Below are 27,078 nucleotides of genomic sequence, written 5' to 3' on the forward strand. Positions count from 1 at the left end.
TTATGGTTGTTGCTCAAACGATGGCTTAAAATATGATTGAAATCCAAATGAAATTTCAACAACTCCGGAGGCCATACATTGAAGATTCTATATGTATGAACTGAATGAAGTAATGCCTCTTTGATTTCAGTCAAATTCTTTTTTCCTTGTTATTATAGAAGATTTTGTTTTCAAACTTCAAATCAGTTTTAATGAAATTCAAGTTCCCTAAGTCATGACGACCCACCTGGTCAAATGATGCAACTGTTACATGTTCGAACGTTTTTACTCTGCCCAACATATGGTAATGATGCTTATCTAACCTCCTTCTTGGTCTCCAACTCAAGACTTAAAAAGATTTAAGTATTTAGTAGGTGTTTGGACATGCGATGTTATCTCATGAGATGAAATCCCAAATCATCCAAAAAGGCATGATTTGGGATTTAAAATCATGATTTCAAAAAATATAAATGTAAAAGTTGACTTATAAGTTTATATTTTGTAAAAATAAATTCATAAGTTGATAGATATATTTATCAATCATTTTTGTCAACCATTTATATCAAATATTAAAAGATCTACAAGTTGGTAGTATAGTTATAACAAATTTACTCTTATCAATCATGTGGGAGGATTATATTAAAGATTAGTTACACTATAACTCATGTTCAAATTTTCATTTTATTAAACTAAAGTTTGATCGATTAATGTGTATTTTTTAAAAAGGCTTTCTAGTAGCGCATTAATTTGTTATGAACTATGATTTGTTCATTTGGTAAGATTGTATACGAATTGGAAAAATTTTGATGGCTTTCACAACTTGGTGGGATTTTTATGTCCACAAGAAAAAATACAACTTCAAAAATTCAAATTGCATGTCCAAATATGATTTCATCTCGTGATTTCATCTCATGATTTCAAATCATGTCCAAACGGCTCCTTAAAATCAAGGCCCTTTTTCTATTGGTTGCAAATAAAGAGTCATTATTAAGTAGAAGTTGTAAATTTGATAAAGTAGTATAAATGTAAATTACAAAGTCAAGCCAATTGAGTGAATTAAATATCAAAGACCTTTAGATACGGAAGTACTAGAACTTTGAGAATTTTAGGAATTTGAATTCCGATAATTTTAAGGTTTTGCATTTTATTTTTTATTTCGGAGAAATCTTCTGGCCTTTTGACAGACTCCAGTTAAGAAGAATATGGACTCCTCCTATCTTCCCTCCCACTTGAACAGCAAACTTTATTTATTGTAGTGTTTGTGCCTCCCCACTTGAATAAAACAAATTTTATTTATGGCAGGGTTTGAATCCATAAAAGCGAGAGTGCATGGTCAAACACACACCTAAGACGCCACCTAAAGCACCTCCATTCCACTTGCAGCCAATACAATGACAACCTAAGTTGGGTATTGGGCTCACCTACTATGAAAAGCTCCTTCGTTTTTATGAATTGGCACCTTAGGAACTGAGCTGCTATCCAATACGTCAAACTTCAGCCCCTTCGAGTTGGATACGAGGTAACAAACTCTGACGCCCCACACCATTGTGACAAGAGGGGGCTCGCCCTACTTTGCCAGGAAGTGGCAGGAGGGCAACGACCTTAGCCCAAACCTGTGTTTAACTCACACATCACAAGGATGCGCCCAAACTTCTTACCTCCTTATCATGCAACTTTTGACTATTGTAGATTCTATCACTAAAATGCATACTTATTGGGCAATTCATGAGGTGTGTGTAACTAATGATGATGTATTATCTCATTCTTGACATTCTGGACACAATTTCTAGACAAATAACCGTGTCCTTTAGGCAGACGGATGTATGCCTGCCCAAAAGAGCTTTTACCAACATCACATTTGTCGAATGATATTGAAGGTCAAAGTTACTGAGAAAGATAGAACACAGGAATAGAAATTTAAACTTTTAGCATAAGGGAATGGTAATTTAGATTATTGCACAATAAGCTCTCTCCTTAGTAATGTACCAGGAGAACTCAGCAATGATCAAGATTTAAAGATCCAGAATGTATAAATAGATATAAAGTACGAATAAAAGTTATTATACAAAACATTATTTCCTGGTGAGCGCACCATGAACAATCACAGAGATGAACTTAAACGATCAAGATCCACAAATCCAGAAAGCACTGCCCTGTTACGTTCCTTAACCTTCACTTGATATATGACTCTGTGCATGACAAACACCTTTTAGTCCGCTAAACACCAAATAGACAGATTGAATTCCGTAATAAAAGACTAATTCAACATACCTCAACCCTTCCAACCACATTTCTGTAATTAAAGTTTCTCCTGGATAGACATGAAGCAGAAATCTACCAGATATGCTCTTTATTATGTTCTGATCACCTCCGCAAATACATTTAATGATAGCCCTAACTGCAAAGCCCAGTGAGCACAACCCGTGCAGTATTGGACGAGAAAATCTAGGCAATGTACATCGAAAGAAATTAGATTGCTGTGAGATATTGGTAAATGCATGACAACAGATTAATTAAAAAAGGATATTAAAGTGATATTGCTCCGCTAGAACTAGGAATATAATGAAGGTAACACAAATTCAACTTCAGCACTGAAGAAGCAAATCAATCCTTCAGCTGATGCGCTTAACAAAGAGTTAATTGACGCTTCAAGTAAGACACAAAAGTTTAAATAAAAGAAACACCTTTCTGGATCAGGGTATAGCCTTAAAGTTACACAGACTATTCCAACCAAGGGCATTGTACAAACTCCACTTGATAAAACGATGAATATTAGGGGATGGACGGTAATATGGTTGTTGAAATTAATAAGCCATGTACAATTATGTATAAGCATCATGTCCAAGTTCAAATTTCAAATTCTTACAAAGTTTTTAGTTTCTGCACTTATTTTCCGACATGCATTTCAGTGATAGGACTCATCTTCCAGGGGTATGTCCCAGAAGAAAAACAAACTCAAAAGATGGTGAGGAGGAAATCAGGAGTACGTTCTTTTACCCTCTACAGTTGTAAGAAGAAATTGTTATTGGGGCAAGGGGCGTCAGGCCTAAGACATTGGGGAACAACATTATCATGAAATATAGCAGTTGGAAACTCCTAAATCTTTCCTTTACATGGGCAAAGTCGAAGGGCCGAAAATCTTACTTGCCTTAAACAATTTACCAACTGTAAAACTTAATCAATACTGCCAGTTAAGAAAACTTGTTTAAGTTGATATTTCTTTCAAAAAGTGTGGGGAAAATAGGAAAACCAGAACATTTCCCACATGATATCTTCACACCCTCTAGTTTGCCAAATGAATTCTTCCTATTTTGTGCAAACAATGGGTTTTCCATGTCTACATCACACAATTTTCACAAGCATCAACAACTGGCAAACATTGACTACGAAGTAGCCCAAGGATAACAGAACATAAAAGTTAATTGGAAAATAGTAGAACAAGTTACTCATAAGATATAGTTACAACAATATATAGAGAGTTACGTAGAGTTGCTCTTAGTAGATTACCCTGCAATTTCTGCAACCATCGGATCTGAATGCAATGGATTGTAATCACCAGATAGCCTATACAGCAAAGCCTGCATTACCACATTAGAAAAAGTTCAAAAATCCAACAAAAACAAGTATGACAAAATTTTAAGCCCTCAAAAGAGGATGTAAGTAGGAGAAATAACATGCCTTTGAGATGTATGGTATTACACAACTCAAATAAATACAAGCACGCTTATATTTGTGTAATAACTGACCATAAAAAACACTAGAAAACTCATGTGGCCTACCTGTGATGCATGCGTACATTCTTCAAATACAGCAAAAGGTTGACTTTTGGGAATTTTAGGAAAGGCAGACTGATTACTATGATTGCTCGAGTAAGAGTAAGGCTGAGATGACTTCGAGAATCCACCAGCACCCCTCAAGTAAACGGCCAACCTGCAATCAATATGTGGTGTTTACTGTTAGCTTCAGCATAATAGCTCTAGGCATATCAGTTAAACTAAAACTTACCGGTTCATGCATAGCCGATCACCAGATTCTTTCTCGTAACTCACAATTTCTATTTCAAGAACAGTTGCTTTACCTGTTACAAATCAAAAATTCATTACTTACATGTCATCTCTTCTCAATGCTGCATCTCAAGCAAGCAATGACAGAACATCATTTTGATTTCTGTTAATCTGTTTCCAACCCTAGCTATCAAAATGAAGTTTTAAAATTATATCCACTCAACTATTCCCACCAACTACCTAACTGAGAAATGTTTCTGCACAACAATGGGAGACTTGCTATAAACCATTTGCCTCAAACTCAGATGCCTTCAAATGTAGCTGTCCAAATTTTTCTTCAATTGTCCAATTTGATATTATACAACTTATTTAAGTTGCTTAACTTATCTCTCATTACTATTTGAAATCATACCTTTATCATGCAATCCAGCAATACTCGCTTTATTTAGTATCTGCAACAATAAGATCAAGGAAATAACTTATACCGCATTCGTAAAGACAAGGGGAAAAAGATGATAAGAGTCCATATTCTTTCAACACAATTATAAAATGGTTTTGGTGTATGTATAAATATACAAGAAGTGAACTAAACGCCGCCATTGCAAAGTTGGGCATGAAAGCAGAGGATATAAGATATGTATAAGCTCAATAAACATACAAACATATGAACTTTGGGAATGAAAGCAGAGGTTTGTAGAACGAATTTTGGTATTACATATAGAACATCAATGCAAGAAAAATCGCTATGTCCAACCAGGGGCGAATTTATGTAGAGAAAATGGGTCACGTGAACCCATGGTCACCCGACTAAACTCGGTATATTATGTATATAATTCTTAAAATATATCTAATATTAACTGAATGAACACATAGTCAAACAAGACCGTGTGGAGCACTGGTTAAGTGTTGGGTTTAATACCTTAAGGTCAGGGGATCGAATCCTACTAAATGCACTTTTGTGTCCTTTTTTTCTTTTAAATTTCTAAGCAACTTTTAACGTTTTGCTCGCCAAGTTGATGTCACTATAAAATTTATATCTTATCTTAAAAGCAATGGTGAACCCATCCTCTTGAAATCCTGCACTCGCCTCTCTGTGCAACTACATGTTATAACTAGTTGCGTGAGAAAAAATTACTCCCATATTACTTCATTCATTGCAGAACACCTTCTGCACGTAAATTTAAGAGATAAATAAACGTTGTTGCTAGATAATTTAAGGCACGTAGCCAGGCACTTACGCAGCCATGTGAAGGAAGTGGCTTATAGATTTCAATGTATTGTTGGCCGTGCAGTAGAAGACGTGGATCAAATCTAGCAAAACGAAAGCAGAAACAATTTTCTTAAGATAATATTTAGCAGTGTAGATAAATTACATTCTATTCTAGTCATAAGAACAAGCAACTTTTCTTTCTTTATCACTTCATCAAATATATGGAGAAACAAAAGCAACAGTATTGCATCTTTAAGGAAAACTGGATACACATAGAAAAGGAAATGACCCCTGTGCCCCCAACAAAAACTAGTAAAGGATGTGTTCTACTCACTGCAAGCCTGGAAGCTGGTCAATTTGCGGCAAAACTCCAAGAGAGAACAAAGTAGAAAAAGTTGGCAAGACCTACAAAGATAAAAGGCCACAAGCAAAAAATGCAAATCAATTACAGTAACGAATTACATCTCAATTCTCATCTCTTAAAACCTTTGCAGTTCTGGAAAGTATAGTCTAGTGATTAATTTTTCACTTTTCCCGGAATAGTTTTTCACTTCATTTCAAAATTAGTGTTTGGTTATAAAATTTCCATATCCAAATTGAAGTTAGATTCCAAATTTGAAAAAGTACTCCAAATTTGTTTTCCCACTCCATCTTCACAAAATCCAAATAAAGTGCTCTCTTATCACCTTTGCAAAAAGTATAACCAAACACAACTCCAGCTTCATAAATTCCAAACAAAGTGAAAAATATTTGGAATCTATGGCCAAACGCCTACTAATTATTAGGCCAATAAGATGAGCACGTTCCTTTCTTTTATGTGCAAGTACAGCAAGGGCATTAAGGATGAAGAACTACTCAAAGTATGCCCTTTCGATGTTGACTACACATAGTAAATCGTTTAGCAACAGACACATTCGAGTTAAATGTACCTAAGCCTTTCCAGAGATTTAAAAAAAAATTAAAAAAATCACCTTTGCCATCACTAAATCTAACAGGAGAAAATACAACTGAAGAAGATAAAACTGCAGATAGGACTACGACGTAAATCATATTCTACTAAACGAAAATTCATTACTTCCTGTCATTAACAATACCTGGATGAATTCCTGACCATCTTGATGATAAACATATTTAAGCTCTTTATCATCAATAGCATCTTTTGCACATGCTCCTACACCAAGAGCATAAAGAGCAGCATCCCTATATCATAATTAACGAAGAACATCATAGAAAAAAAAAATCCAAAATTGATCAACACAACCTGAATTCAAGTACACCCATTTGCATGAATCAATGAAATTAACACGAATCGAGCTAAATTAATATATACTCCCTCTGTTTCAATTTGTTTGTCTGGTTTTGACTTGGCACGGAGAGAGTACTTTTGAATCTTGTGGTATTAAACTAAAGATAGGTAAAATATACCAAAATGTCATTTAGAGCCTGTTTGGATTGGCTTATTTTAGGTGTTTTTAAGCCAAAATAGTTTTAAGCATTTTTGTAGTGTTTGGATAAGATTAAAAAAAAAAAATTTAAGCTATGTTACTCGGACTCTCCGAAAATGCTGCTTCACCCGTGTCCGATTCTCCAAAAAACACTTTTTTTGGATATGCATCCGACAAACACCCGTTGGTATTTTTGAAAAGTCCGAGCAACATAGAGCCTGTTTGGATGGACTTATGCCTATAAGCTGTTTGCAGCTTATAAGCTAAAAAAAATAAGTTGGGGTAGTCTAACTTATTTTTTTTGGCTTATAAGTTGTTTTCAGCTTATAAGATGCTTTAGATAAGCTAAGTCAAATGGGCCCAATTATTTTTTTGAGCTTATTTTAAGCACAAAATGACTTTAAGCTGGCCAGCCAAACACTCAAAAAAACTGAAAACAGCTTATAAGCAACTTTATAAGCCAATCCAAACGGGCTCATAGCTTTTAAACACTTGTTTTTAAGCTAAAATAACAAAAATAAGCCAAAGTCATAAGCCCATCCAAATGAGCTCTTAGTCTTATGGTCTTAAACTAAATATATGTGCAATTTACCAAAATACCCTTTAATCTTATGATCTTAAATGATGCGAAAAGTCGAAAATAAAGAGTTTCAAAAAAAGCAAATATACATTCTTTTTCAAACCGACTAAAAAGGAACCTACAAATTTAAACAGACGGAATATAAAAGATTCATACAGCTTATCCCAATTAGTATACTATTGAATTATAGCTGATTGATGATATAAAAGATTCATCAATCATTAAACAAAAAAGAACACCCAAGAAATAAAAATCCACCTAGCCTAATTTTACCAGTATGTAGTTGTACCTTTCAGTGTAAGTATATAAACTCTGCAAATACCAAATAAACCAAGATTAATAACAGATTAAGCAAAATTGAAACAAATTAAAGAACCCCAAAAAGAAAAAAGAATAAAATACCTCAGGGAATTTGTGTGAAATGACTAATTCAGGATTAAAGTCAGAATTTCCATAGCTTGCCATTAAATCTTTTATGGAAAAAAAAAAAAAAGAGAAGAGAATTCTTAATTTATATGTGACAAGACAAACTTTTTAAAGTTGTTTTTTTAAGGACAAAAAATTGGTCATGGGTTTGGCACGAAGATCGAGGTGGATAGATAATGCTTACAGAATCAGATTATTGAGTACTTTCAAGACTTTGATTTTTCAACTGAATCAGATTATGACGATTCTTGTTTGAGGAAATGACAAAAATGATACTTTATGGTTGAAGGTAGATTCAAAATAGTACCTTTTAAGTATGTATTGAATAAGTTTTGGTCCTTTTAAGTTTGTTAGAAGTTGACACTTTAGTCTTTATTAAATATTTATCGAACTTTTTGAGTTAGATTTGAGGGAAATTATGAAGAAAAAAGAAATAAGCGGGAACTCATATTTAGAGGTATAATTTTGTAATTTCTGCTATTTTTAACTCACTTTTAGAATTCGATGCAGTTTTTTTTAGGTGTAATTACTATTTTTTGTTATATATTTTTAGCGTCTAGTAAAACTTTTTAATATTGCAGTCGAAAAGAAAAGCCTACATTTTTATTTTATTAATAAGGTATAGATTGGTTGGGAAAAACTCCAAAATTGTGGTTCCAAAAAGCTTACGTCATTGAAAAGTTTGAGAATGTCATAAAGGAACTGTTTGACAACCTTACTACTCCACCCATTCAAATTATTTATCGCTTTTTTATTTTACACGCCCTTTACGAAATACTCTTTCCGTTCCAAATTAAGTATCACCTTAGCAAAAATCACGTCCATTAAGAAATCAATAAATATAATATAGAGTTTACTAAACTACTCTTATTTATTAGATGATTTTTAGAATTGCATAATATTAAAGAGGATTACTTCTTTAATGCTAAAGGCATAATTGGAATCATATGTCAGTTTTTGTCTTGAATTCCTAAGATTATACTTATTTTGCGACAATTTTTTTTGCTAAGGTAACACTTATTTTGGGACGGAGGGAGTACTAATTTTTCTCAAAATTAGTACTCCCTCCGTCCCAAAATAAGTGTTACCTTAGGATGGGGGGAGTACTAATTAGGATGGATATTTGACCTACTTCACCCTTATTTATGTCTAAGTTATAATCTCCCGTCATTAAATGTATACTCTATTTATTTGTCATCTCCATTAATGACAAAACTCTACTAAGGGAAAAATGAAGAAAAATAATAATTAATTGTGTCTTGAACTTCTAAATCGATAAATAATTTGAGATAACTATTTCTAGTAATCACGACAAATAATTTAAGATAACTATTTTTAGTAACCACAACAAATAGTTTGAGACGGAGGGAGTAATAGAAAGGGATGTGAAGAAAGCTCAAAGCTTAAAAATAACCTTAGAACATGAGTTCAAGGGGTTCAGAAGGAAATTTGCTTTGCATTTTAAGCATTGCTTGGGATGAGTCAAGTATGGGTATCTAGTGATTTATAAGCACCCTTACTGCACACTTTCTATTTCTACTATTATAGAAGAGTAGGTTGGGCATGAGATCATCGTCCACCCACTCTTCTATAATAGTTAATAAATAAAAAATAAAATAAGATGGGGTCCAGGTGAAGAAGTAGGAGACAATTACAAAAAAAAAAATGAAAAGAACATTTAAATAATGATAATAAGTCCAGAAAATGGTAAAGGTACCCTTAAAGAAAATTCAAAGAAGATAAATTCGAGAAAAAAGAAATAACGATTTAAATTGAACACAAAAACCGCTAAAGAAGTCATAAAACCAAAAGATTTAAAACTTATACCTTTGGATAAGGATAAAAACGTACTAATTTTAGACACATACATCTCACACAAATAATGAAGAATAATATCAAGAAGACGAAATATAAACGGTCAAGAAACGTGTACACATATTTTCTTAAAATGATGAAGTTGGTTTATACTTAAAAATTTAAGACTACAACAGATGCTAACGCATGAAAGCACCTTTTCAGTGTTGTTGAGTAGAAAGAGATGATGGCATGAAACTCGGTAGGAGAAGGTGTATTACAAATCTTTCAATTGAAGAACCAAACCAGGAAAGTCATATATGAAAGAAGCGGACTACATATATGAAAGAAGCAGACTAAGTAAAATAATTTATTGATATTTTCAATTAATTGAATTATATTACTTTCTATCAAAAAAAGAAAAAAGAAAAAAAAGGACATTCAAAGTAATGATAATAAGTTCAGAAAATGGTAAAGGTGCGCTTAGAGAAAATTTAAAGAAGAGAAATTCAGGAAAAAAAATAACGATTTAAATTGAACACAAAAAACCGCTAAAGAAGTCATAAAACCAAAAGATTTAAAACTTATACCTTTGGGTAAGGATAAAAATGCACTAATTTTAGACACATACGTCTCACACAAATGAGGAATAACATCAAGAAGACGAAATATAAACGTCAAGAAACGTATACACATATTTTCCTAAAATGATGAAGTTGGTCTATACTTAAAAATTTAAGACTACAACAAATGCTAACGCATGAAAGCGCTTTTCAGTGTTGTTGAGTAGAAAGAGATGATGGCATGAAACTCGGTAGAAGAAGGTGTATTTCAAATCTTTCAATTGGAGAACCAAACCAGGAAAGTCATCTATGGAAGAAACAGACTACGTAAAATAATTTATTGATATTTTCAATTAATTGAATTATAATACTTTCTATAATAAAAATTCCATTATTATATTACTAAAAGGTACTCTCTCTGTCCAAATTTTATGTGACATAGTTTGATTAGGCACGAAGTTTAAAAAAGAAAGGAAAAATCTTTGAAACTTGTGGTCTAAAACAAGTCATAAATATTTGTGTGGATTTAAATCATTTCAACAAAGGTAAAAGGGAAAGTTTCAAGTTAAATGATTTCTAAACATAACAATATATCATTCTTTTTTAGACAGACTAAAAAAAAAGTGTGATACTATTTTTTGTGTTGGGCCCATGCTTGCACGGGCTTTCATCATCTAGTATATATGGAAAAACCGGTTCGACAATAACGAAACAATGGACTATGCTCCATGGGTTTTTCCCGTGGTTGCTATTATAAGATAAGCAAGGGGACTTAAAACTACAATACAAAGTTACAAACACCCTGCATTTGGTTTCAAAACAAAAATGTTATAGAGTCGTGTGATTCGTTGCAGCCATTTGAGTTCGCTGAAGTTCTGCAGTTTGCATTGCTGTTATCGCAAAATAGTTTTCCAATATATCCTTGGAGGAATTAATCCATTAACCTTGACAACTGTGAGGGAATTAGATCTTAAGGACATACAAGAAACTTGTGGGCTCGAAAATTTCTGTTCCATCTACTTTTTGTCCTTAACATTTTTCCTGTCTTTTAGATTCTTAAAATAGAAACTGGTTTTGTTAAAATACTGCTTTGAACACAGAAAGATAACATATATGAAGTCAGATGTGGACATGTCTCATATTTTCATTCTTTTTATGACTACATTTTATCAGTTTCCAATCTAGGACTTATAGGAAGTGAAAATTACTTTGTGATGTAAAAAAGCATAAATTTTCTGTTCATATATATCTCTTAGTATGTTTTATTACGTACCCTCAATTTTCTGACTCTAATAACTCTGTGAACGATATGTTAGCATAACTTCTGGTCATAAAAATAAAGGTGGTAAATGTAAAAAAGAATGCAGGGTGCAGGGAAACAAAGAACATAAGAAAGCATGAATTTGTGCTCATAGATATGATCATTGATGTGAAAATATCAATGCAATTATCGTTATTTAAGACAATTAAAACAATGAAGATAGAACCGAATACAATGTTTTGTGAAACGAAGAAAAAATTAATGGGACCTTGAGTTAAGGTCATTCAAACTAGCTTGTGGTAAACTAATAGTAGCAGTAATAAGCTATTACTTCAATCCTAATAACTTTGCTCTTTGAGGCTGTGTATGTAAGTCAAACTCTTCTCGTAATTTTCACTTTGGCCTATGATTTTCATGAGTATTGCAGCTTAGCTTACAGCGGTCTTTTATGCCTACCAGCCACTTTGCCACATAAAAGAGCATTAATTGGAATGGGATATTCGTCGCGCCAAGAGGTCGATGTCGTGAATACCCTCATGTATAACTGCTGTCCGAGATACTGTCGTGCCCAAAACTCAGTCCTTAGGTTCCACATTCCCACATTGTCCAATGCAATGTATATTGCTGTCCATGACTTGGGATACACCTGCATTTTCCAACATTTTTCTCGTGTTAATTTTTGTTTTCATTAGTGTTGGAACAGAGTAACATCAAAATTTGTTCCTCCGTTCTTTCAATCTAACCTGAGTTGTGATTCTTGAAACTGCATCGCGGAGATTGTATTGGTCCCTACTAGCCGGAGTCCATTTTCCTCCATCCATGCTGCATTAACAATATCAATAGAAGTGAATTAAGAATGAATACATAATTACATACAACTGCATAACATTAGGAACGACTTGTGTAATTTTTTTTTTTAACGAGCGCTAGCCAAAATATACAAAATCTATACATTGATTGTGTATATTATATGTATATTTATACTTAAGATATAAACTATATGCATTTGCGGGCTATTATGATTCCGAAAATGAAAAAGCCCTTTTTCTTCATAGACTTACCCTACTACCCAGAAGGCATAGCCGTTAAGATGCCAACTTTGCATGATTCCCTCCTTGTTCTCGAATACAATCTCAATGAATGTCCTGTAATCAGTTTGCAAAACAGACGTGTCGAGGTGAATTCCTCCGCCGGGTGGGGCATCAGGAATGTTTCCGGGGGTGAATCCACCAATCTTGAAGTAGTCAGCAAGCTTGAGGGGAGTATCAGTGGGCACAAAGGACACACTGTTGATAGCATATCTCTGTTTGCCATTGACTTGTCCAGCGGAGTTTGCGAGCCTGATGGTTCTAGTCGTGTTGATCATACCATAATGGTATGATCCTTGTGGGTTTGGCCTTGGTCCACTTGCGGACAAGTTGGTCCTAAAAATGAGTACTGAGTTAGAAGCATATACAATATGATCGACGTACTAAAAAATGATTGTTTTGATATAAAAAACGATCAAATATCAAGTGCAACTGTCTTACCTAATAGAACGGGCCTGGTTAAGAGACCAACCAATTTCAGTGGTTGGACCACCAGGGGGCGGGCCAGTGAATTCCTGGTTAGAGTTGCTGTAGCGAAGTACACCGGTAGTAGTAAGGAGAATAGACGAGAAACGATTCGAAACAACAATGTAGTAATCCTTAGGAGCTTGGTCAGCTGTGATGAGGACAGAGTAGGTTTGTCCAACATGAACATCAAGAGAGGAATATGTCTCTTGCATTGTGTGTGTCCCCTCTACTTCCACCAATGTCATTTTGTGTCCTTCAATACGGAAGTTGAGTGAATGTTCCAATCCAACATTGGATATCCTTAGTCTATAAGTTTTCCCTGTACTCATATATAAAGATACTCATTGTTAGATTATCAGAATGAGCTACTTGTCAAGAGTAAAATGTGTCTTTTCAGATTTGTTATAATAATAAAAAATGTTGTTGTTTTTACCTTGATCAACTGTGAAAGAAGCACGATTAGGGCCTTGAGGCCCATGACCATTGATATGAATGGCATCAACAAAAGGCAACTTGTGGTTTCTGTCAAGAATTGATTTCAGGTACTGCATAGATGGAAGTTTAAATCTAGTAAGTATTAGAACAAATCATCAACAAATATAAATCTCATGGTGTTTATAGGTTCTATTTCATATTATTGATGACCTATTAGATTTTCCACAATTAAGCATCTCGTTTTCTTGTTAGTCAATCTCAAAATAACAACTCTTTAATCTGAAGTATATAAGCTCATTTAACATGAGACCTATTTTCACCTTTGTCCTAAAAAATATTTGGTAAAGTTTGTTTAGTTAATGTTTTTCCAGATATTCAAAGATTTTCTCCACAAATGATTTTCTCTAAAATGTGCAAAAATATTTGTACTAAAACTTTTCCCCGGTAGTCCAGTATTATAAAAGTGTAGGGACACAGGGTCAAGAGGCTGGAATACATACAAGGGGATTCAAATAAATACTAGAACATCACACGTAGAATTTGAACCCACTAACCTGAAACGATTTGGAACCTTTTACAACTACACTAGAATTTTACCTTATTTCGAGAAGATTCAACAGTTTATATATAACAAAAAAAGTTAAGTAATAGTACCGTGTGATTGCTCTTGTACCAATCTCCAATAAGGACGGTATGATCGCCAGCCGGTTCATCGAAAGGAACAGGAATGCCGGGCCTGCTGAGGATCCTGAAGCCTCCAAAACCACCAGCAGCTTTGTGGAAAGCAGTAGAAGGGAAATAGTAGAAGCTCCCTATTTGATCCTTCACTTGCAAAATGTATGTGAAATTCTTCCCCGGTGGTATCGGGCATGTCGTTCCCCAAACTCCGTCTTCGAATGAGTTTCTCCTATTTTGTATTCCATTCCTATATACATATTTTACAACATATTAAGTAGCAGTTATGTTTGACTAATCAATTTGAAAAACACTTTCGTCAATACTATAACAGCAAACTGTTCAATCCTGAATTTTACCATTGTAAATGTCATCATGAGAGAATAGGTATTTGGGGTAGAAAGAAAATAACTAGCATAGGATAAGAAATCCTTGTAAATCGTTCTGTCCCTTGCTCGACGAACCAACTTCAAGCATTGATTCATTCTCCGAAAGGAAGGAATGAGTTAATTCCCGATTTGTGTTTGATCAAGGTTTCTAAAAGTGCTTTTGGTAGAAGCTACTAGTTTTACCTTTAAAAAAACAGCTTCGGCTACTTCTTGAAATACACTTATATTTTTTCTAAAAGCTTGGTCAAACACCTCAATTCTCTAAAATAAGTATTTTTTGAAAAAGTATTTTTGACTTCTCAAAAGTTTGGTCAACCACGCCATAAGCATCAAACGTATTCTCCAAAAATATGAGCGAAACAAGAAAAAAAAAGAAAGAAATTAAATGAAGGGAAAATGCCTAAATTTATGTTTTGATTATTCGAAATTGCTTATTTTTACTCTGCGTTGTACTTTTAATTTGTTTATGTACGTGTTGTTAGCAAATTATTTCATATTTGTCCTTATCATTAATAGATCTAGAATGAAATGAGTGACATCTATATATCCGAATTCTTCGATAAATAAGATTTATATTTACTCTTCTACTTTGCTTTTATTTAATAATATATTAACTATCATTGAGGAAAAATATGTCGAGGGACATTGGTAGTGCTATTAGCTAAATTTAAAACTAAATATTGTGGACTAAAAAGGGCATACTGAAAATGTCGACACTTTTTGCCTTCGGCTCTTCTAATTATGTTGTTCACATGCCCTTCACATGATCACCTACTCTTGTCTAGTTTTTCACATTTAAACATTCGTACAACAGACTAAGAGGAACCACGTGACTTGCACAAATTAGAAATGATTCAAGTATTGTTCAACTTTTCCTATCATGTGATCCGAGGCGGATGTAGTTAATATTCTACGGGTTTAAGTGAACTATTTTCGACATAGAATATGTTTAAAAGTTACTAGAATTTCAACTAATATTAAATTTGAACCTATAATTTAAAGTAAAATGGGTTTAATACAACAAAATTTAAAAATTGAACTCATCAAGTTCAAATTTTGAACCCTTTATATGTGGAATCAAAAGAATACTCTTGATTAAATGTTATCTATGCGAGTAATTGGAAAATAAGTTGATATATAGGCTCAAAACTAGTCAAAAAAATACTCCCTCCGTCTCATAATAAGTGTGACCTTAGACAAAAACATTCATATTAAGAAATCAATCAAGCAATGTAAATTTTACTAAGCTAACCCTATATAATAAAAATAAATTACTTTTACCTTTTGATTAGAGCATGCACAAGAAGTAAAATTTTTGACATTGAGAATCCAACAATACCAAGTTACTATGTAGCTTTTCCAATCATCATTTAGATGTTACTTTATTGTCTAAGGGTAGAATTAGAAAAAATTATTCAATTTATATCTTGGTTTCCTAAGGTGACACTTACTATAGAATAAAAAAAATTGGCTAAGGTGACACTTGTTATGAGACGGAAGGAGTAATAGATAAGCGAGCTTAAGTTAATTAACCTGACGTAAAAAAGCTCTAACTTGTGTGTAGCGTATAAAGTGAATGTCACTTTTATCAAATTATCAATTACAACAAACTTATGTTGGCTGTGACATCAATGTCTCACGGAGCCCAACCGAAACATGGCAATTCATGTTCATGTTTTTGCGAGACATCGTGACATTAGTGATGTCACAGCCAAATGAGGAACAGAGAAAGGAAAGAGAGAGAGAAAGTCGAAGAGGCAAATTACCAGGAAAGAAGAAAAGGCTCATCCAAATTGTTGAAGACGTTGATAATAACATTGTCATTGGTGACAGATACAATGTCAGGACCAGGGAATTGCCCATTGATAAGAATTCCCTATACATACAAAAACGCTGAGTACTATAAGATCATCACAAATACAAAAACCCAACAAAGCGAAATCTCAAAATAATTACAAGGACATTTTTTTTCCACATATTACTTGAAATAACATGTAGTCAAAGAAACCAACCTCTTGAGGAAGACCTAGAGGCCAAATGGTGCCATAAGTAACATTCCATTCAAAGAATCTGTAAGGACTCTCTGCAACTACGTTCACAACTAGTAGTGCCACTAAAAACACTACTACCGCTTGTTTTAGCGGCATTTTTTCCTGTTTTAGTTCTACAGGAAAAAATCCTCGATTTTTGAAAGGAAATGATATTGCTAGTGGGTTAAGAGTAGGAGGGCATTAAAGTGAACATGAAGATGAAGGCACATGTGTATTTATAAGTGGTGTACAAACTAGTAAAAGTTAAGTGGGTAACTAGTGAGCAAGTGGCCCTCAGTTACAGTTAGTCATTTAGCTGTGAAAAAAATTAAGGGAGGGAAAGATTTTTGAGAGGTGTTAAATTTTAAAATGGAGAAGTAGAAGTGGCAAAGAGAATAAAGAAAAAGGAGTTGGCCCTTGGGACTTGTCAGTGGGTATATAGCGGATCTAGTCTAGAAAGAAAACAAAGATTATTCAAATGTTGTGTTCATACCAAATTAAATTAACCTAACCCTAAGAAGAAAACATCAATTAGAAAATGAGACATTACTAAGTAGTCTAAATCATATGGTGAATGTACTTTTTTTCTCTTTTTATGTTTAATCATTTGGTATCTGAAATTCACTGGTTCACGTAATTTAAATTCGCGCAGTACTAAGAAGCTCGTTGAAGGACTTTTAACATTCCCTATAAAAAAAAAATTCATTCTCTTGAACTCAAACTTTTAATCAAGGATAAAGAAATATTTACCATTCCGCCACATCCGTTGATGATAATAAGTTCATATGTTAACATTGATATTTAACTAAGGTTAGTTATTTTTCAGAATTCATAGTTTCAACTAATACACAAACGTCTAAATCTTGACTTCGTTCACTAATCATGTGGCTTCCTCACATGCCTGTTGTTTTCTTCTGCTTGATTGGTGTCTTTGGCGCATTACCTAAAAGAAAACACAGGAGAAGTGGCGCTAATATTGCAAATTAATCATCTCTCTCAACCAATTTATGTGACGGTATTTGATTTTGGAGTGAAATTTAAGAAAAAATAATACTTGAAATTTATGGTCTAAAACAAGATATAAATATTTATGTGGCGATAAATCATCTGATTAAGAATAAAATAAAAAAATCTAAAATTAAAGTATTGAAATAGACTTAAAAAAAAAGGTGTATCAACATAAATATTGGAACATATACAGGGTATACAGATTATGTGATGACCATGGGATAGGAGAGTGCATGTGATTAAACCCCTAATACCATTTTCCTTGATGGTGATTGGTAATTCCCAAAGCTCAAAGCTTAGAGTTGAGTCAACAATTATATATCAAATCCAAACCAACTTGAATGGCAACTAGGATTTTAAAATTCGTATTTTCTTGAAAAGTCTTCCCTGTGTAGATCTGATTTGCATTCTCATTGTGATGTCTGTTAATGTGTATTATTCAATAATATTTTCTTTCACTAAATAATATTTCTATTTTTTTCCATATAATATATTATTATCACACTTCCCTGATAAAACTTAATTAATATTTATTTGATAATTAATTTATTAACCAAATAAAAGATACAAACTTTAGTACTAATACAAGAATGGCCCCCGAATTTATGATAAATCTCTCTTTCGAATTCCTATAGTGGGATTAGGGTGTTTAATACGGAGTATATGCTTCCCTTTCAAAGTTAATTGCATATGATGTTGGTAGAATATGTTAATATATAGTAGTACTATAAGAGTCAGAGCCTGAAAGAGGAATTTGATAATTCCATTCACGTGCTGGATGTATCTGAAGATCACATGAAAATGGATTTATCTTTATATACATTCAGCCAAATCACATGACACACACAGGTACGTACCCCTCCCCCTCCAAAGTACCCCTAAATAAGATATTAAAAAAGTCATAGTCTAAACTTGAATTGCAGCTTAAGAAAAGTTTTAAATTATATACATATTAAATCATCTTTGCTTGTTGCACTTGTAACAGACAATATGTCTTATTTCAAGATTATAAATCTCATACCATTTTAAAGGAACTTACCTATGAATATCTTGCGAGTGACTAATGGTATAGAAAAAAAAATTATACTGACAATGTATATAACTTAAACTCTTAAAATAAAATAACTTAAACTCTTAAAATAAAATACTTAAAAGTGCACGTCTTATTGCTCGTTCGTTGCACAACTACTTTACTTTAGCCAAGTTTTAGTACCATAATAGGACAAGTGGACTAAAAGTTCAAGTCTTACAAATAGAAAGGGAATCGAGGAGTGGGGGGAGAATTTTTTACATAAAAAGAAAAAATCATTTAATTTAAGATAAACTCTAACCAACAAAAACACCTAAGGAGATGCGGGGATCATAATCCACATCATTTGTCACTAATTTAGCATACAAAGTGGAAAATTAGTTTATGATTTGAATTTAAATTAAAGGAGGCACTTTGTTTCTTTTCTTTAATTTTCTTTTAGTGGCGGGGAAGATGAGAGTTAAAAGAACATTGTGGCATATTGATCATGATCAGATTGTCTCCTTGGGTACAAGCACTCCATTTGAGACTGGGAAATTAGGAAGTTTGTGATAGAAATACATGCATCAAATACTTAATATTATGGAGAAGGCATAAGTGGCATTCTCTTCTTGATGATTCGAAGCACAAAGACATGCAAGGGAAAAGAATGTCTAAGTTTCTTTAATTGCAAGAGGAAGAACATGACATGTTTGGGAAATCGATTTTATGGCTCTTTACAAAATATTAATTTAGTTATACGTCTTTGTCATGTGAGATCGATAAAACGTAGTAGCAGAGGAGATAGGTAAAACACATAAGATGTTTATAAGTTCATTTCTTCTATTCATCTGTAACTGATCATAGGAGATCATTTCTTTGAACGTTCTATTTTTTAAATAACGTCCGAGGTACGGAAGCATCCTAGATGGATCTCAAGCCTACGTAAAGTAGTGTCCCTTCATAAATTGTACAATAGCCTCCCAATTGCATGTGCCATAATTGTAGACACAATCATATGATATATTTTTTTATTGATTTTTTAGTTATCCCATCTGGAACGTGGACTTTGATGCATTTACATCGATGATCCAGAAATAACTTCAACAACACTGCAAAACAATTCCAAAATGAGTTTTAAAAAAGTATGGTTTTAACGCGGTTCAAACTAATACCATGAGAGCTACCAGAATAACTAAAGAATAAATTAAAGGGTTATAACATGTTCACTTTGCGGTTACGCCAACAAGTAGGACATAGTCCTGAACGCAAAAAACAACTAGGACATAGAAATTGTAACACATTAAAGCCACAGCTATCAAGTCCAATCCAACATGGCGCAATCAGTGGCAATTTAATGGCATTTGCGTATGAAAATGAACTGGAAAGTGATGTATTATTCTGTTATCTGCAAATTAATGATTTGCAGTATTAAGTCAAATATCAAAATTTACATTATGGAAACTACATCAGAAGTACAATATATTACTCTCTCAGTATGTTTTCACTTGTCTATGTTTGACTTGACACACTCTTAAAAACCATTATAATTAAATGATAAGTTTATTATATAACCCTTTGAATATAAATTCAATTTGTTGGTGGGACGCCATATTAGATATATGAAGTCAAGGAGTTATAAGTCTTTCCTGACTATATTGAAAAATGCATTAGGAAATAATTATAGTTAATAATAAGGGTATATTAGAAACTAAGTGATAAATTCTGTCTTGGTTTTTCAAACTGGACAAGTAAAGTCGACATGTATTTTTAGTATAGTGAACAAGTAAAAATGGACGGAGAGAGTATTAGATTTCATGGTAAAAGAAATTGAGAGTTGCTAAATGACCACACCAATTTGACCCAAATTTGGCCACACTTATCACCACAATCTCTATTGTACAATTTTAAATTAAGATAAACTTTGAGAAAAAAAATATAGAAATGACATAAGTAAGCATAAATTATTAAATTTGTCCTAGATAATCATATGAATTTACCTCATTTGGATCATTGTGACCAAAATAGTGTGGCCAAAAGACCTTTTCGAAAGAAATTAACTGATCAAATAGTTATTCTGCCATATGATTGGTATCCAAATTCACATGCTGGCATTGGCATTTGAACTAGAAAGAGAGAGAACAAAATAGTTCTTGGAATTGACTTTTTCTCGTTAACTGCTCCAAAGCCAAGATCTAAACCATCTGACAGTAAACTAAAAGAATTCTGCAGGGAGTAATCAGTAAAGGACAAGTGACGCAAAGTTATATTCATCCCTGTACTTTATTCCACTTAAATACCTAACTTTTATCTACAGAAAAATCCGGACCTGTGACATGTACATACTCAAGCTCTTACCACTAGATCAAGAGAGTAAATGACAGTTGTTATTCTGTTCCTGCATCGAAGTTGTTCTATATCCTTCGAATCTCGAAATCCTTTTTTCTGATTTCGATCTTTCCAAATATGAATGTGCAACCATAACTTCGCTTAACAATTTGAAGAAAACAAAAGTAGGGGAAGGGGAGTGGCGTTCACAAAATTACGAAATATAATCAAACTCAATGAAAACAGGAAAGTGGCAGGTTATTGTCAAGTAGATGAAGTACATGTCAAGATCTCGTGATTGGGAATTGATGGTCAATTCTGCCTGTGATAAAGATAGAACGTGCATCCAGACAGGAATTCAACCAAGTTCGAGTTCAAATTAGTTATAATTAATACAGCTGTAATAAGTTCATAGAGTAAAAAAAGGCAACTTAAAAAGGATTGTACAATAACAATTTCATAGTAAAAACCAACAGAGAAGTGGAATATAGAGGCCAGCACCGAGTGAAAGAAACTTGAAACATAACAGAAACTTAAGTTTGAACTGTTATTCACCTAGCAATAATGTAATACATCATCTCGAGAACCGAATATTTCAGCTCAGTCAGCTATATGTAAATTGTTTCAACTTTTTAGCAAAGCATTGTCTGCATCCTCTCTATCCAGGTACGCCCTTAAAATGTTTAGTTCATTTGACAAAAAGAAACACAATGTTCTTTTAATGTCCTTCAAGAGACTTGCAACAAAATTGAGCATACCAAATTGCAAATATCATGGACCCCTATCACTCATTCACTGGTCCTTTACTAAGAATACCTCCAAAGAATATCCCAGATCATTTTTATAGACAATTTCCTGCATATCGAGCTTCAACTGGGTTTTCAGGCAAAGCTACTTTTGAACTCCCAATACTCTGTGCAGTGTTGTCAAAAGCAAAAAAGCGCAACATAACTCAAGGTCAGTTGGGGCTTTAAGCGCAAATCTTCTTCAATGAACAAAGGCACAAATGGAGAAAGAATACAAATATATGTACAGTCCAAGACAAATAATTATAAGTACGAATAACGCATGTATGGACGAAGAAATGGAAAAAAATTAGGATAAGGTGAAATATAAATATCAATTGTTTAATGTCGCATCTTCATCTTTATGATTACGCTCATTGGCAAGTGACATCAAAGCGCCAAGTAAGCGAGGAGAAATACTCAACATGTTTTACACCTCGCTTCAGGGCTTAAGCACAATTCAAGCACGCCTTTGACAATACTAACTCTGAGACACATACATCCTCTACCCACTCAAAGTAACTGGTAAAAAGTATATTCAAATGGTTCTTCTAGACATTAGGCAAGTGGCATAAATCCAGCAAGCTTAAGGGGCCGCTTGTGCCTTCAAACTACTAATGTTTCATTATCCAGCCACTGAGTATGTAAAAGCCCAGCTCTTTTCAAAACAAACTTAGGCCCATCTATGTTTCAAACCCAGATATGGGCATCATAGGCTTTAAGTAATTAAGTAACAGTACGGAACAGACCATAGCAACTCCAAGTCCAAAAATATCATAGCTTCTTACTTTCTGATACCTATTTCATTTGTGCAGAAAATAACCGATTCCACGCATACAAGATAACCTAAAAGGCAACATCATCTACATTCAATTATTGTATGGAACGAGACAGTACATCAGGATAATCGTAAGCTAACGGTACTTCATCCAAGAAAGAAAAAAAGATAGTCGTAAAGCTAATGGTTGAGCTAAGAGAAGATATATTACTCAAGCTCTTCATGGTTTACATAAGAGGAACTCTCACACTATAAAGCATGCCTTCTCTTTTCTTTTTCATTTTGGGATTTATAAGCAATTTTTTTTTTTTTTGGTAAATAAAGGATTTTATTAATACCAAAAGTGAATAGTTACAATGCGCTGTTTAACCAAAATCATCTCGTCAGCTTTTAGAGTCATCCCGGGATCTTTGGCTTAACAGGGCTGACCACCTATTTCTCAAAACAAAAGACAATGCAGACTTACAAAGGAGCCTAAAGCTCATTTACTAGGGACTAAGTAAAAACAGACCACTCTACACTAGCACTAAACTAAACTCTTCAACAAAAACAGCAAAACACCTCTAACACAGGAGTACAGACAACCAGCTAAAATTCCAGTAACAAGACACAGTCTTCAGCAGCAGCATCAAGGATAGTGCAGTAGCTGGGAGCAAAAATATTTCATTACTATTAATGAAACAAGCACTAAGATGGTGCTGGGAATTTCAATTACCTTTCTCTCAAAAAAGATGATGCTGGGCATTAAAAACAGCTATTCATAGATTACAATGTCTCAATCTTCTGTAAGCTGCTAATGAACTCAATCACCTTTTCAACATTGAATGCATCAGTCAAATTACACCAGAATGCTAAATTACATAAACTTCTATGTTTTAAAACACTACAAAGCATGACTAGTTTTTCACATCAGGGTGTTGGGACCAGTTACAGTGACATAACTTTAATATAATTATGGCAGATATATAACATAAGCTTTTTGATCAGAACTATAAATTGTTAAATAAGCTTGATGTCTTAGAACTTATGAAGTTGCACCACAGAAGTGCTCTGAAACTTCCTCAAACATTCTAAAAGTGGAAATTTGCCACACATATTAGGGTGCAGGTGAAAATATTCTTTCCTTTTATAAGATGTTCCAAAAAATGGGAAAGCTTCATATTATGATAATACTAGTTGGAAATTTGTTACATAGAAATGGAGAGGTGGAAATAGAAATGGGAAGCATTAAGAGATTTGCACTTATAGCTTCTGCAACCGCTAAAAAACACTTATTGTTTTCCAAAAAGCTAGGCCAAACACCTTAATTTTCTAAAATAAGCACATTTGGCTTCTCATAAGCTTGGGCAAACATGCTATTTGTCCATGAACCAAACGACCCCTAAGTTCCTAACAACTTGTTTGGATGGTTGTTACGTACTCTATTGTATCATATCGTTAAATCCATCGTATGTAACGACGAAAAATCTCATTTTATGTAACGATCGATTTGGTGTGATCGCGTCGTCACCTTAATTTTTTTTTTCTCATCTTCTCTTTGCTTATTATTTAGTAATCCTATTTTATCCTTTATCTTACCTTTTTATAATAGCTCTATCCGTACCCTACTTTCTTGTAGGTTTATCCTTCAAGTTGTTGATTTGTGACATAAGATTTATGATATTATGTCACAACACGGAAAAAAAAATTCTTGTTAGGTTTATCCTAACAACTTGTTTGGATGGTTGTTACGTACTGTATTGTATCATATCGTTAAATCCATCGTATGTAACAACGAAAAATCTCATTTTATGTAACGACCGATTTGGTGTGATCGCGTCGTCACCTTAATTTTTTTTTCTCATCTTCTCTTTGCTTATTATTTAGTAATCCTATTTTATCCTTTATCTTACCTTTTTATAATAGCTCTATCCGTACCCTACTTTTCTTGTTGGTTTATCCTTCAGGTTTTTGATTTGTGACATTATGTCACAACACGAAACGATACAATCTATCCAAACCTTGTATTATCAAAACAATATAATACAATAAAATACAATATAATATGATATATTATGAAACGATATGTAACAAGCATCGAAACAAGGTGTAAATCACTAAATTCATTAACACTGAATAAAAATGCGGGGAAATAACTCACAGAGAGCAACACATATCGAACTTTGTCTTCACTGTATGGATTCCGACCGGGTCTAAGTGGTTAATGATGAGTGCTTATGGGGAGAAAATTGGAATTTTAGGTTCTTAAATTTTGGGTTTTGGCACCGCATCAATAGCTTATTTGGTCCCAAGAGTGACGCTTTGTATCACTTTAGTCCCAATGTAAAATATCTATATTACTCCGGATCCTACTTTTATTTATGATTTATGATGATTTGGAAAACATAAAATTAAAAAAATGTCCCTAACTTATTGAAAATGACTTAAATTTTTTATTTTTTTTATTTATTGGACCGCAATATAGAATTGTGTTTAATGTTAACATTTGGATTAAAATCGGGATAAGGCATAAACACACACTTAAACTAGTCAACTACACACTTAAAATATGCGAGAGTCATATAATCCCTTGAACTTATTTTTCATACTCCCTCCGTCCCAATTTATATGGCACTTTTCGCTTTTCGAGAGTCAATTTAACTAAATTTTGAAGCTAAATTGGATTATACAACAACAACAACATACCCAGTGAAATCCCACACTGTGGGGTCTGAGGAGGGTAAAGTGTACGCAGACCTTACCCCTATTGTTACACCTTGAGAATTTCCGCGTCGATTACGTCGTAAGCAAACTAATGTAAGTCCAGAGAGGCTATGATACCCCTATCGGGTTAAAGAAAGACTTTTGACAATCATTAAGCATGTACCCTAAAGGTTCCGAGGCTAAGATAATCGAAGAAAGTACTTTTCGTGAAAGTTAGTTGACTGGGCAGAGATACGACCAAACATAAGGACCGTAAAAGTGACATACGGACTGTCTGTCATGTCTGAGAGGCGTAAAACAACGTCAGAGAGTTGTGCAGAATTTTGGCCAAAATACGGTCAAACATACGGACCGTAAGTATAACATACGAACCGTATGTCCACCGTAAGTTGGTGTCGGTGGAAAAGTTCCAAGTTATGTATATATTTGGCCCACTTCATTTTTTCTCATTTTTCATCAGCAACATACCCTAAATACTCCCAAAAACCCTCTCCACCCCTCTAGAACCTTCTCCACACTCCATTTACATAAATCCAAGGCAAATCAAAGATTAACATCATTAATCCAAGGAAATCAAGTGCAAGGAAGCTCTTTAGGATTGCTAGAAGTCAAGAATTTCTTTGGAAGTGGAGCTAGGGTTTTCTTCAAGTGAAGCATTTCCATCCAAAACCCATTTCTACACAATCAAAGGTGAGTTTTATGACCATTTCATGTTATTTAGAATATTGAAGGGTTGAAAGACTTGGATTATGGAAGAAAGTAGAAAATGGGTTACAAATATAAGAATAGTGGTATTCTTGAACAGTAGTTTGACATGGATAATGATTCTTGAGGTATATTATGAGTGAAATCTTGTTGTAAATGATACAAATGATGTTAATGAGGTATTATATGAGAACGTATACGATGTTATGCCATAACTATGGTCATGAATCATTTTGGTAAGGAATTGTGGGAATTGAATAATGTCGAACTTGACAAAGTTATTGATGATGATATTATGAATGCTGTTATTGATGTTGGGAGTTGTTATAGCATATGGAGGAAGTTGTAGAAACAAAGGAGATGCTGCCTAATTTTCGTTAGCTTTAGCTTAAGCCTATGTATGTTCCAATTATCTAATCTTAGTACTAATTCTCTTGAAGGTAGAATCGTGAACTTTGGAGAAAAGCATTTAATTGATAAAGTTGGAGAGACGTAAAGGTATGTGAGGCTAGTCCCTTCTTTTTCTAAGGCATAATTTCTATAATATGACCTTCTTTATCTTTTCATGACTTTCTTATATTCCGGAAACTATGAGTCTATGATTATTAAGAGCTTTTCATGAAACAAAGATAAGAGATGCGTTGTGAATATGAAGATGATGATGAGTCTAAGTCTAGAGATTCTAAAGCTTATGATACGATAGTCTTACGAAGCCAATGATCCTTATATGATTCCTTGATGTTGCTCATTGTTGTTGTACTCACCTTATAATGCTAGTTCCTCCAAGGTGAGGCATGATGATCATGACTACTCCATAATGGAAATCGGGGGTCGTCACCCCGGTAGAGTTGTAGCGTTTAATTGATTTTAATGCATGCTTTGTGATTAGGAAAAAAATAATGATGAGATTACACCATGCCTAGATGGCCGGGCATGACACCGCTAAGGCGGGCGGCTTATGATTACACCGCACCTAGATGGTCGGGCATGACCCCGCTAAGGCGGGTGGCTTAAGATAACACCGTTCCTGGATAGCCGGACATGACACCATAGTGGGTGGCGTGTGATAGTTACCCGAACGCGGGTTAATGGTGATGGTATATTTGATATGAATAACATGTGTTTTCCTTTAAAAGCTAAGCAGGTTATGTCTCCGCCTCATGTTTCATCATTTCTTTATTATGTTAGTATTATTCATGCCTTACATACTCAGTACACTTTTCGTACTGACGTCCTTTTCCTTTTGGATGTTGTGTTCATGCCCACAGGTAGACAAGGAGATGGTGCAGACCCGTAGGAGCTCACCTTATCAGCGGATTCACAGGAGCACTCCACTACTCCGGAGGTGCTACTTATGGTCATATTATTTTGTGTATATATTTGGGTATGATGGGGTCCTGCCCCATCCTTATGTC

The 27,078-nt window shown here is 33.8% G+C and overlaps 2 protein-coding genes across 3 annotated transcripts; both read right to left on the reverse strand.

The window, feature by feature from the left end:
- Nucleotides 1-1,891: 1,891 nt before the first annotated feature.
- Nucleotides 1,892-7,939, reverse strand: LOC132604172 (enoyl-CoA hydratase 2, peroxisomal). 2 transcript variants are annotated; one of them, XM_060317543.1, is made up of 12 exons: nucleotides 7,829-7,912; nucleotides 7,621-7,688; nucleotides 7,508-7,530; nucleotides 6,288-6,393; nucleotides 5,528-5,598; nucleotides 5,222-5,294; nucleotides 4,396-4,435; nucleotides 3,985-4,057; nucleotides 3,759-3,909; nucleotides 3,487-3,557; nucleotides 2,251-2,424; nucleotides 1,892-2,168 (listed from the first exon to the last, which is right to left on the reverse strand). In XM_060317543.1, exons 2-12 carry the CDS (start codon nucleotides 7,681-7,683, stop codon nucleotides 2,081-2,083), a joined length of 933 nt encoding a protein of 310 aa, XP_060173526.1. In that variant the 5' UTR covers nucleotides 7,684-7,688; nucleotides 7,829-7,912; the 3' UTR covers nucleotides 1,892-2,080. The 2 variants fall into 2 exon arrangements, with proteins under 2 accessions (XP_060173526.1, XP_060173525.1); XM_060317542.1 differs by having other exon boundaries at nucleotides 7,621-7,939.
- A 3,574-nt stretch (nucleotides 7,940-11,513) lies between these two features.
- On the reverse strand, nucleotides 11,514-16,736 carry LOC132604173 (L-ascorbate oxidase homolog). Its single transcript, XM_060317544.1, has 8 exons — nucleotides 16,330-16,736; nucleotides 16,084-16,193; nucleotides 13,908-14,178; nucleotides 13,252-13,363; nucleotides 12,792-13,137; nucleotides 12,324-12,686; nucleotides 12,006-12,084; nucleotides 11,514-11,908 (listed from the first exon to the last, which is right to left on the reverse strand). The coding sequence occupies exons 1-8, from the start codon at nucleotides 16,462-16,464 to the stop codon at nucleotides 11,696-11,698; spliced, it is 1,629 nt and encodes a 542-aa protein (XP_060173527.1). The 5' UTR covers nucleotides 16,465-16,736; the 3' UTR covers nucleotides 11,514-11,695.
- Nucleotides 16,737-27,078: the final 10,342 nt, after the last annotated feature.

This window comes from Lycium barbarum, chromosome 7 (genome assembly GCF_019175385.1).
Source record: "Lycium barbarum isolate Lr01 chromosome 7, ASM1917538v2, whole genome shotgun sequence".
Classification (NCBI taxonomy): Eukaryota; Viridiplantae; Streptophyta; class Magnoliopsida; order Solanales; family Solanaceae; genus Lycium; species Lycium barbarum.

Bases quoted from the DNA above. Each gene is read 5' to 3' on its own strand.
- LOC132604173 (XM_060317544.1), bottom strand. From the start codon at position 16,464: ATGCCGCTAAAACAAGCGGTAGTAGTGTTTTTAGTGGCACTACTAGTT. The intron at 13,364-13,907 runs GTACTATTACTT...CCATCTATGCAG, and splicing joins GGTACAAGAGCAATCACACG to TACCTGAAATCAATTCTTGA. The intron at 12,085-12,323 runs GTAAGTCTATGA...TTGTTAATGCAG, and splicing joins TATGCCTTCTGGGTAGTAGG to CATGGATGGAGGAAAATGGA.
- LOC132604172 (XM_060317542.1), bottom strand. From the start codon at position 7,683: ATGGCAAGCTATGGAAATTCTGACTTTAATCCTGAATTAGTCATTTCA. The intron at 5,599-6,287 runs GTATTGTTAATG...TTATCTTTGTAG, and splicing joins ATGGTCAGGAATTCATCCAG to GTCTTGCCAACTTTTTCTAC. The intron at 5,295-5,527 runs GTGAGTAGAACA...TCGTTTTGCTAG, and splicing joins GACCAGCTTCCAGGCTTGCA to ATTTGATCCACGTCTTCTAC.